We start from the raw sequence: 11,989 nt of genomic DNA, 5'->3' as shown, positions 1-11,989 counted from the left end.
CAAAATAAGAGAGCACTGAAACATATATCTATAAACTGTAAGGTTATCTTAATGGCAGATATTTTAAATATTCTGAGCCCAAACAGGAAGCAACTATTAACACTTGTTTGTTTATGACATCTGTGGAAAACAAGAGCTAACATTTCTTTCTTACCAATGACGACATGAGGCTTTTTGGCCAACACCAGGGACTGGGCCATCATATCAATCCCACCAACGATGACAGCTGCAACAGAGATGAGATGACTTAAAAAAAAAAACACAAAACTACAGAAAGTTTTAACAGTTCCAACAAAGCAGCTGATGGACACAYACCACATTTAACCCCGATGCTGGAGCCCAGAGCCTCAAACTGCTCAGAGATCTGAAAGGCCAGCTCTCTGGTGGGGGTCAGGACGAGTGTGTGGAGCCTCTGAGGTGAAGCCAGCAGGGACTGGAGGACAGGCAGAGCGAAAGCACCGGTCTTCCCCGAACCCGTCTCTGCCAGGCCGATGACATCCCTCCCTGGTTGAAGAGTCCAAAACAAAACAAAAAGTGAGAAATTAACATTTTGACTTTAAGTGCTGCCGTTTGGCTCAACATCAACACCGGATTTTCATCAAAGACTTGAAATGTTTTCAGACATTTCTAAAATACTCCCTGACTTCACCACATCTACCTGAGAGGTATAAAAATACACAGGCTGTAAATTCTGAAAGCAAGAAAGGACTCCGGATCGGACCCAAACTTTTACACGCCTTGGCCCCCTAAACAGTATTAACTTCTATTAACCATACCATACCATACCATTTTTATTTATACAGCCCTTTAAACAGCACAAGGCCAATCAAAGTGCTGTACAGTAGACAGACACAACAGGACATTGTTAAAATTACAGTCAAAATACAAATAAAAATATGGAGCATTTGTTATGTTCTGTCTGGTTTCATGTTTTATTTTGATTTTATTCTAGTTTTCTAGTTTTTGGTGTTCATGTTCTTGCCAAAGCCCAAGCCCAAGCCTTTGTTCATGTTTGCTGCCACGTCAGTTATTTGTTTTCTTTAATAAATATTTTTTGCCACCCTCACTCGGATTTACATTACTTGCGTTTTGTCTCCGCTACGCAGGTCGCAGCTGCACCATTTCAAGTCCAGTTTACATTATCTCCGCTCCGCTCCGACATACGTGCAGGAAGCAGATCGCGTGATAAATTCAGTGATAAATGTGGAAGTCACAGCAAAAAATCATTAATTCTGTGAAAGATGAACTCCAAACACAGCTGAAAACAACGACATAAAGGCTTTTGGTATCTATGTTTWAACTGTCTCGCTGTCGGATTCTGAAACTTCTGATTTCAAAATTAGATTTAGACGTCTTATTTTGCAAATGCTGCCTTTTTGAAATTTGGTATGCTTGTTTGTCTTTGTGTCTATGGTGTAATAATAATGATGTGATTGTGATGCTGTAATTCTGAGTGTTTTATGTGCTGCAGAACAGGAACCTGCTGTAAAACAGCAATTATGCTGAGTCAGGCTTGATTTTTAATAATCTTCCTGTTAAATAAATAAATCAAATCAAATCAAAATAAAATCCATGTGTATCATGTGTGTACACGTTTCCATCTGCTTCCCCAACAGAACGATACATTCTGACAGCATTTACGTAGAAATATATCCCTATATTTATTAATATAGCCGCAATTTCGACATTATTCCGACAAATTATTCAACCGAATAGTGTCTTATTTTGAAAATACAGATGTTGTGCTCGTTTCTTTTCCTGTTGGGGCGACGTAATCTTTAAAAATTGACTCCGGCGCTGCTCCGTCGTCCAGCAAAAATAGGATCTGTTCTAATTTTGATGGATCGCCGTCCGCTCACCGCCGCCCTGCATTGGCTATTATTAAGTTTTATTAGTTTTTTAGGATACAAGATGCTTCCTACAAAAACCAGAATGTGAATCTTTTCCTAAAATTTCATAGCGATATCTTGAACACTATGAACAAAAATAGAAAACAAGAAGGTGAAATGGTCACACATTGGTTCTGCTGTGAATTGCAGCAAAAAAACATGAGCTGATTTCACCTAAACAAACATCAATAACTTCCCTCATACGAAACGTTTCATTAAAGAAGAACCCGTCCAGAGGACCTATACAATTTTTTTCCTTTTGATTTTTTTCCTTTTGATTTTTTACCTGGATTACTGAGATGCATCAGGACATTCCCTCATACTTGAGAAAAATCACGACTTTGGTGTTATTTTGTATGGTTTGAAATGTTCTTTTGGAATCTGTTRTCAAATTTAAYATTGTTGTARGATTAAAAATTTATCCACATCCCACTTTAGACTACAATCACTTTGTGTTGAGAAAATATGGAGTTGTAGATGTTTTGGTCAAATGTCATTCATTATAATATTGTAAATACAGCCAGACAGTGTAGTTACATAATGCAGTATGTAGTAGGGTGACATTTCTATTAAAGGCTGTGTATTACTCTGAAGTAGGCACATAGGCTGCTTGAATGGCACTGAAAACATTTTAATGTAAAGAAGGTCTAAGTGTGAAGCTTTACCTTCCAACGCCACTGGAATAGCCTCCACCTGAATCTTTGTTGGACTTTTCCATCCCAGGTGATCACAAGCCTCACAGAGAACCTCAGTAACACCCTGAAACACCAAGTTCACGCATTATAAACATGGAGATATAAGTTGTRATACATAAATGATGTAACTATCCACTCTTCAAATATTCTAGAAATAGTCATGTTTCACTGTTTATATTAGCTTGATTTGGCTAACTGGGGGAAAACAAGCGTTTGTTGCTACGTGTAGAAACAAATCTTCTCCGAGTCAAAATTACCAAGTCTTTGAAGGTCTTTGTCATCTCCTCACGTTCTTCGTTATTAACCACTTCATCATCTTCATCACTACTCGAACCTTCGACATTTACAGATGTGTTTTCCTTCACGCTCTCCCGGCTGTCGTCCGCCATGCTTATCCCAACGTGCCGTCAGCTCCGAGGTGCGCATGCGCGAAAGTGTTACGCAAGGGATGATGGGAAATGTGGTTCGCTAAGTATTCTTGAAATGTCCAGCACAGCAAGCCAGTGCAAGTTGGAAAACAGAAATATAGAGTTCAAACATATTTTGGTTTATTTTTTAAGTGTTGCTAATTAAAACAAAGACAAAGAAATTTGTTTTAAAATATTTATTTAACTGATGTTCAGTTTCAGACTTAGGTTTTGTCATTGTTACTTTATTTAGATAATAACCACTAAAATAAAAACTAATACAAAAACTGCTTTTTTATGGCCAAAAGACACTGGACTGGTTGGAAACACACACAAAAAAAACTAAGTTCCAAAAATAAAAATCATACCATTGATAAATGTACTTTTAAGCATAGTGTTCAATTGTCTTGAGAAAAATAAAACAATGGTTCAATCCAATGAATTTACGATCAAATCAAATTTATGATCTAATGAATTGTGGTGAAAGTTACCATGCTGAGGATGTCACAGTCTGTTTTACCCACATAGAAAGTAATCTTGCTGACTGATCTCAACACAGCTACTTCTACTCTGCACACATAAAATCCAAAGAAAATAAAACGCTGTGTAGAACAATACCAACACCCCCACTGAGTTTCAGAGGAGTCCCTCCATCTCCCTCATAAAGGCTTCATAAACCTGGTCTTTAGTCTTCATGCTGGGCTGAGACACAGCACCCATTTGGGATGGGTTGACCTGTCCCATTGAAGCTGCTGTTGGCTGTTTCTGCCAGTGGGCTCCTCCTGCACCTTCATCCCCCCGCCTTCCTCCAGCACCGCCCCCTCCTTTCTCCAGAGGCCCTGGCGCAGCCCCTGGTGTCGCTCCACTCTTGTCCCTACGCACCCTCAGTGCTGTGGGCACAAAGCGGGTGACCTCTGCCTTGGGGTTGATAATCTGAGGCTTGGCAGAGATGGTGGCCCCTGCAGAGCCGGCGCCTGCAGCCAGGCTGCCTCCCGCTGCGACGGAAGTGATGTTGGCGCGTTTTTCGATGGTGGCTGCGTGGTGGCTGCCGGGATTTCCACCTGCAGCAGCTGTCCCAGGTGGGGGGGGCATCTGCATGACCCCTGGCCGCATGGGCATGGCAGGGGGTGGCATGCTGGTCTGTGAACCATCCTGGCCTGACCCGAGTGCCTTTTGTCTCTGAACAATGTTGGGAGGTGCACTCAGCACATTGGAGTTGAGAGGGGGAGGAAACATGGAGAGTGGTGGCGCAAGAGGACGAGGGGGGCCTCCTGCTCTTGGGGGAGGAGGTGGGATTCCTGAAACGAGTCACAAAAGGTACATTCAGAAAATATAAACAAGATTTCGATTAAACATTATTTTGTTTAAAATACAAGTAAGTTTATTTGTCAGCCTTGTTGATCAGCAGTCAGATTTAGTTGTGTACTCTGGAACTATATCCCTACCTGGTGGAGCTGGAGGTGGTAGTCTGGGAGGGGGTCCGCGTGGTGGAGGGCCTGGTGGGAGACCAGGAGGGGGGCCGGGTGGGGGACCAGGAGGTCGACCTGGTGGAGGACCAGGGGGCAGAAGACGAGGCATAGGGCCCCTGAGTCCTCCAGGCATCCCAGGGGGCCTCAAAAATGGAGGAGCACCTTAAAGACAAGAGRAAATCAGGTCTAAACGATAGACATCTTCAGGTTTAGATATTCAGTTTAAGAGATGAAGCCTTAAAGAGCTGATGACACGGTTTAATTTTATGTAWTTTTTGGATTAAAATTGTACATGTTAAAATAGATGGTTCTGTGAGGTTATGTCAAATAGGCTTATTTTTGTGTAAATATCCAACGTTTTAAACAGCTCCGCTGAGGAGCTGAATTAAACAGAGACGCCATGTTGTGACGTCAGCGCTGGAACGCTAAGCGCATAGCTAATATCAATAACAGCTGTACACTCATGGTGGAAGCGGTTGAACTGTGGTGGAATTGTCAGCCTGTTCCGGCTCAGAAGAAGGTACTGGTGCTGAGGTGGTGGGTGGGAGGAGGGGGAGGGGGGTTTACCAGTTCGAGCTGGCCGAGTGGACCTCCTGMAGAGCAGGAGGGGAAGAGGCAGGACGCAGCAGAGAAGACTCTCAGCTGGGCAACACAGACTGGTATGCCCTGTTCACCTGTATGTGCCCTGCAACTGGCAGATATATTTTGCTTTCTTTTTAATATGTCTCCCCAAACATGTAAGCTCACCCAGCTTTGGAAACACTCTGCTWTTGTTCCAGTTCCAAAGACTAAAACTGCTCAGTCTCTGAATGACTTCAGGCCTGTTGCCCTCACTTCCCTTGTAATGAAGTCATTTGAAAAAGTTGTTAGAGAAGTGCTTTTGGCTGAAGTTAAGAAACATTTGGACCCACTTCAGTTTGCATATCGGGCATGCAGAGTGGTGGAGGATGCAACAATAACTCTTTTAAATATGATTTTAAAACATWTAGAAGGCACAAAAACTTTTGCAAGACTGCTTTTTATAGATTTTTCTTCTGCTTTTAACTGTATCCAACCCCACATTTTAGCAGAGAAATTAAAACGCTCTTATGGTCTGGATCCAGGTCTTCTGTGTTGGCTTGTGGACTTTTTAACTGCTCGACCTCAGCGTGCGAGGGTCAATGGGGTTCTCTCTAATGTCCTTCTGTCCTCCACAGGCTCCCCTCAAGGCTGCGTTCTTTCACCTCTTTTATTTATTTTGTATACAAATGACTGTCGCAGCCGGTAGTGCTGGGCTGTATACCGTTTTGTACCGAATACCGGTTTTTATTTTTGTTATGATATGAATTTTTTGAATACCGGACATTCTGGTTTAAATAACGGAATGTTTCGTCGCGGCCGCCAGTGAACTGTTGTTTCCCGGGGGACATTTTTCCTTGCTGCACCGCTATGTGCGTTAGCAGGCTAATGTTTGGAGCAGCTAGTTGCAGCCGCAGGTGGCGATTCCGCTGCTTATTTTGACTGACGTTTAAAAAACATCCCATTTTCGCTGTCGCTGAATGTAGTAAACACCTCTTCAGTGACGTGCACAGTTAGATTTAACACGGTTAGTTAATATGGAGACGTTATGCTGATGGAAACTTAACATGGTTCTATTGTGAAAAGCCTGCAGGAAGTAGTTCGTAGTGGAGTTGGAATTGACTGGTGTGCAAGGTGAGTCGTGCTGATAAGCTTTAATAAATAACATAAAACAATAAACCCGATCATAATCTTTTCTTAACCCCACTCCTTCACGACTGGACCAAAATGCATAACTACTGTCTCCAACCACCAGTCAGAGAAGAACAGACACAGAGGAGGGAAACAGTGTCACAGACAGAGGTACAGTAAAAGAAAAAAAAGTCAATAAGCAGGGTTTGTACATTTTATTATCAGTTGAGCTGTGATGAAAAGAAAAATACCATCAAATACCGTGAAACCAGTGAAAATGTTGAAAATACCATGATATAAAATTTTGATCATATCGCCCAGCTCTAGCAGCCGGTATCCACATCGTCACATTTTAAAGTTTGCTGATGATTCTGTCATCCTGTCTCTTCTCACCAGTGATGACCATGACCATGGGCCGGTGGTCAGAGACTTCACTGAATGGTGCCAATCTYCTTTTTTTACAGTTAAACGTTTCAAAGACTAAGGAGATTGTCATTGATTTTAGAAAAGACTTTTTGGTTGCCACTCCTGTGGTTATTAATGGTGAAGCTGTTGAGGTTGTGGTTAACACCTTGGAACTGTTTTGGATGACAAACTGAACTTTGATGCCCACGTTAACTCACTTTGTAAGAAGGCCCATCAGAGGATGTATTTTTATTGGAAGCTCTGTGGTTTTATTGTCGATTCTACTTTAATGAGAATGTTTTATTTGTGTTTTATTGAGTCTCTTTTAACCTTTACTTTTATCTGTTGGTATGGCATTTTAATCTGTAAGAACAAAAACAAACTCTTGGGGATTGTCAGGATGTGCAGCAGCATTGCTGGAATTGACCTGCAAAATCTCACTGACCTACACAAGGTCAGGTCACCACTCCATGGTGAGTTCAGGCTGCTCCCATCTGGACGCAGATACCAGTTGACCAAATGTAGGACAAATAGATTTAAAAATTCATTTATCCCAGCAGCAGTTAAATGTTTAATGAACGTCTGTGATTTTTGTGTATGAATGTTTTTGTTTAGTTGTTTTTATGWCTATTGGCTGTACAACAAATTGCCCCTTGGTGGTAATAAAGATCTTGAACTTGAACTTTATTAGCTACAACTAGTTGTTTACAAATGTAATGTATCTGAAGTTAATAAAACCATTGTTTCTAGTACACAGGGTATATACAGAAATTCTGAAGTTAAATTTAATACCTTTTAATACCTTTTTAATACCAACACGACTTCAAGTTGAAACTGTACAGGCAACTGCTTGAACCCATTATTAAAGTTACTGGATACACAGTTATTTCTTTGCCTTAATGAAACACTGATCTATATACAATTATTTGTTATTTAACCCTAAATTCAAGTCAAGTGTTTTCATTATGTGTAGGAAGAGCAGTGTTATCAGCAACAGATCGTCTGCTCTCGCATGTCCCAGGAACTCAGAACCAAAATACCCTGATGTCGCACAACCATCCTCTAAATAACATCTGTGTGTGTGTCCATCTGTTTTTTAAACGTATTAAAACTTTTGTTGAACATGAGAATGAACGGTCCAGCTGTGTTATCATCCCACCTAGGGTTGGGCAATATTGGCAAAAAAAAATTAATCACGATTAATTGTGGTATTTAGCCGATAACGATTAATTTGATGATTAATCCCTCAGAGTCCCTGCACACCCTTAAATCCTAGTCACATGACCAGTTTATAGGGAGAAAATTGGCTCTTCGTAGAAATCTGTTCCAAATTGTGTCAAAATTATAGACTTCAGGCTATACATCAAACTTTAAATTGTGTTGATGGATAAATAAATTACACAAATTTCTTTAATGTTGGTCATATTTGAATCAGAGAGGAGCACCAAGCGGTTAGTCTGCCTGGTGGCATTAATCGTATTAATTGTCAAGTGCCAAAAATTCATCGATTAATGTTTTTCTGACGATTAATTGCAGACGATAAGATTATGCCCAACCCTAATCCCACCACCACCACACACACAGTTTTACCCTCACAATCACCATCTTTTATCTGCATATACATTGACAATACCAGCATACTAAAGAACGACTGTAAAGGATTCATCAATCAACTTCTTTAAAAACATCAGTTTTCAATTTTCATACTGAGCAGAGCGTTACCTGCAATAGCTTTCAAATACCACCTTTTAAATTGATCAAAGCTGCAAAAAAAAAAAAAAACAATTTATAAACTTTCTTGTAGCTAAAAATACTTTCAATTAAAAACTATGATCGAAAATAATAAAACTTTACTAAACAAACCAAATCAACAGAATCTACGTGAGAACTGTAAATTATGTTTCATGTGATCCTGCATTAATTTACAWAAAGTCTTATCCCAAATAAACAATTTAGCTCAAATTCCCAAAACCCTTTAATACAGTGTAGGACTTAAATTAGCTCATATTTATCTACAAACACATAAACTGACTTCTTCATAGAGAATGCCCTCCCTGAGAGTTTTGGGGAAAAACAATGAAAGAAATCTGAGACACAGCTTTAATTTATTTTTGTTTTGTTCAAACAAATATACTTGTTTTGTGTCAGTTTGTTCCAGTAAACACACACCTGTTGATTGATGTTATCTCCCGGGTCATTCTTATAAAAGTCATCACTTTAATCTCCTCACCTGTCTGCTTCTCTCTTCTCCCCAGCTCTGCTCCAGCTAGCTTTAGCTAAAGCTAGCATCCACYGACACACKGYTCCTCTCAGGTGGTGGAGGAGTCTGTAATCCTTCTGCTGGTTTATCTTTTCTGACTTTTAACAATCTTCCAGCTTTGATATCGTCACCTATTCTTTTTCAGACTCATCCTGGCAAAAATATTTTTATTTAAAACACCCCTCCAACTTCTGCTACTAGAAACACTTAAGTCCCGCCCCCACACTATTTCTGATTGGCTAATAGGCCTGTCTAAAGTTAAAGCTGCGTCTCAGATTGGGCCAGAGAAACGTTTGTTAAATCTGTTTTCCATGCAACAGCGCATCAAATTCCAGCATGACCAAAGTGTGCTAGTTGTTTAAAAATTAATACCTTGTCAGATGGCGTTTATTACCTTTTAATACTTTTTACTGGCTTTAATTTTTGATTATTTGATTTACTACCTTTTAATACTTTTTACAACCCCGCGGATACCCTGGTACATTTGTAGCAGTACTTTAGAATTTAACTGTGAAGGTTTTGGAGGATACTACCCAACATCTTCTTCTCTGCTCACATAAAGAAGATATTTAAAATATTATATACTGCTATTTTTTTTTCAATTTAGGTTTAATAGAAATTTGCATAAATTGCATTTATATTACAACAACTTGTTCATATGTAATTTAATTAAATCAATTTTTCTAATAAATTAATAGCAATATAATATACTATAACATATAAGATACTGACACAACACCTTCACAACCCATTGGGGCTCATTTCATTAATATTTAGGTTAATGAGAATGAAAATCACATATCAAAAATTGTCTTAAAAGGGATCCATGATTAGTTGTAACATTAGACTTTATTTGATAAACATATATATTTAACTGTAAAATAGAGACTGTAAAAATACTGTAGGCTGTTTAGTTTTTATAATTTTTAAACTAAAAGTTWAAAAATATATTACACGGACGGAGCCATTTTATTTACACACAAAGCATTCTGGGTAAATGATGACGTGGATAGGTCATCGGTGTGAGCGAGCTATATCCACCCTGAAGGTTATAATCTTGGACAATTTCTGATGATTGGCACTTTTAAATTAAACTGGAGAGAGTTGACAGAGAGGAGAAGATAGAAATGACAGCCTGCTCYCGTCGGCGGCAGCAGCACACGTAACCAAGCGACTCTTAAAAGTGGAGAAAAAAGAAGAGTCCAACTCAAAATGTTCAGAGCACAGAACAGATGCAACGGTAGGCTCTACTTCACACAAGTCTGACCTATTCACACACACTTCAGACAAGCTCCGAACCCTTAGGAAACTTAAAAAAATAACACCATCCTTATGGGTGTTTGAACAAAATCCTGCGATACAACGCGAGGGCATTTCAGCTATTTACAACCGTCAAAAATCCGAAAAAACCAAGAAATGTTTGCTACAAAACCGCTAGCTTTCAACAACAAAGCTGGGAGACTATTCAAACGGCGACATCACTTCAGCTTTCTTCCTCAGACTCAAAGAGGYGCTACAGTTCTCCTAAATTTGCCTTGTTTTTTGAAGAAAAAAAAAGGATGTTATACAGACGCGCTTGTAATTATTAACTAGATCTTCGGGAGGGAACTTTTGGTTTATGAAAAATAGCAGAAAAGGTCAATATYGTGTCATCAGCTCTTTAAATTTCTTCTAACAACTAACCTGGTGGGGGGCCAGGAGGAGGACCAGAGGGAGGACCAGGAGGTCTCATAGGAGGAGCTGGCGGTGGCCCCAGTGGAGGAGGCCCAGTCATTGGTGGTCCTTGCAAAGGTGGAGGTCCTTGCTGTCCCACAGCCCCAGCAGGAGGGGGCATGTGCTGAGTGACCATCACTTGGGACTGACTGTCCCCTGGTGGGCCCCTGTCCTCAGAGTCTGAGACGTCTGACTCATCTGTGCACTCTTCCTCTACCTCTTCTTCCTCTTCATCAGGAACTGACTGACCTGAAGATTACATACCCCATCATCAGTAACAGCCTGGGACATAYGGTGCAGTAACTGCAGTCACATGACCGTACCTGCCATCCGTAACATCATGGCCTGCAGGGGTGTGATGGCTTTGGCTTTCTTCACCACCCTTGTTTTCTTTCTTTTCCCATCATGAGAAGCGTCTGATGGCATATCTGCAAACCGTACACTGCGACCTGCAGCGGACACAAATCAATACATTAATTACATTTATTTAGTGAGAAGCAAAACATTGGATGTTTTTGTGTTTTATGAGCTACTTCGTGCTGTTGAAGAGCTGAAACACTGCTCCCAGAACAAAGACAACAGTTTAAACAAAACAATGAAGTTTTATCCTAAAATACCCAACAGCAAATTGAAAACTGCACGAGCAAAAACCAGCAGCAGATAACATAAAGCCAACTTAAAGTTAGTGCCCCAATGACTATTTCTTTTCAATAACTGGTCAATGATAAAAAAATACAACTAAAGGCCCTGTCACACTAGACAAACTTATGCCAACTTATGAACATTTTAAAGATGTCTACGTTGAAAATGGAATTGAAAAAAATCAACAGGAAGCTTCTCTTTGGCATGTCAATWATGTAATTCTAACAAATTGATCAAATATAGAACTTTTTTTAGAACTTTAGACATAAGAATGCTTCATAAGTTGGCATAAGTTGTCTAGTGTGACAGGGCCTTTAGTAATGACACGTGGTTTACAACTTATTAAAATAAAACAGAAAAATCTGGATAATGTGCATTAGTTGTGTTCATGCTGCAAACAGTGATGAGGATGATGATTGTTTTCAGAACTTAAACTGGATCAAATATTTTTAAATTTATGTTTATCTTTTTCAATCTGATGATTTTTGTAAGTGCTGGTAAAGTCCTAATTCAGCCTAGTTGTAAACCCACTAAGGCAGAGTACCAAGCACCTTTGCACATGCAAGCTGTGMAACGCAATTGTTTTGTGGCAGCAGGGTATTAACACAGTACTCATTTTTCACCCATGTAATTACATCATGCAGTGTTTCCCCTAGGAAATTGGTCTGGTGGGGGTGGGGGGTTACTTGTTTTATAAAAACATAAATTTACGTGACTCACCTGCAATTATGGTAATAAATTTACACAATCATGAATATTTATTGCCTAACTACATCCTAGTTAAGGACTCCTCATGATAATTATCAATAAAATTATTATT

The 11,989-nt window shown here is 39.8% G+C and overlaps 2 protein-coding genes across 2 annotated transcripts in view; both read right to left on the bottom strand.

The window, feature by feature from the left end:
• ddx47 (DEAD (Asp-Glu-Ala-Asp) box polypeptide 47) overlaps positions 1 to 3,020 on the bottom strand; it is a gene marked incomplete in the record, with an annotated part of 10,095 nt that extends 7,075 nt beyond the window's left edge. Inside the window, 4 exon segments of the mRNA XM_014012949.1 lie at positions 155 to 226; positions 316 to 504; positions 2,555 to 2,648; positions 2,842 to 3,020. Coding sequence (XP_013868403.1) covers positions 155 to 226; positions 316 to 504; positions 2,555 to 2,648; positions 2,842 to 2,973 — 487 coding nt within the window.
• Positions 3,021 to 3,173: 153 nt separating this feature from the next.
• Positions 3,174 to 11,989, bottom strand: part of wbp11 (WW domain binding protein 11) — a 13,595-nt gene continuing 4,779 nt past the window's right edge. Inside the window, exons 9-12 of the mRNA XM_014012948.1 lie at positions 10,851 to 10,976; positions 10,498 to 10,776; positions 4,437 to 4,622; positions 3,174 to 4,289 (exon numbers count right to left, since the gene is read on the bottom strand). Coding sequence (XP_013868402.1) covers positions 3,628 to 4,289; positions 4,437 to 4,622; positions 10,498 to 10,776; positions 10,851 to 10,976 — 1,253 coding nt within the window. The 3' untranslated portion in view covers positions 3,174 to 3,627. The remainder of the gene's footprint in view (positions 4,290 to 4,436; positions 4,623 to 10,497; positions 10,777 to 10,850; positions 10,977 to 11,989) is intronic.

Source organism: Austrofundulus limnaeus, unplaced genomic scaffold, assembly GCF_001266775.1.
Source record: "Austrofundulus limnaeus strain Quisiro unplaced genomic scaffold, Austrofundulus_limnaeus-1.0 Scaffold96, whole genome shotgun sequence".
NCBI classification, from domain to species: Eukaryota; Metazoa; Chordata; class Actinopteri; order Cyprinodontiformes; family Rivulidae; genus Austrofundulus; species Austrofundulus limnaeus.
The sequence above is the reverse complement of the archived record's forward strand: the minus strand, read 5'-3'. Positions and strand labels throughout refer to the sequence as shown.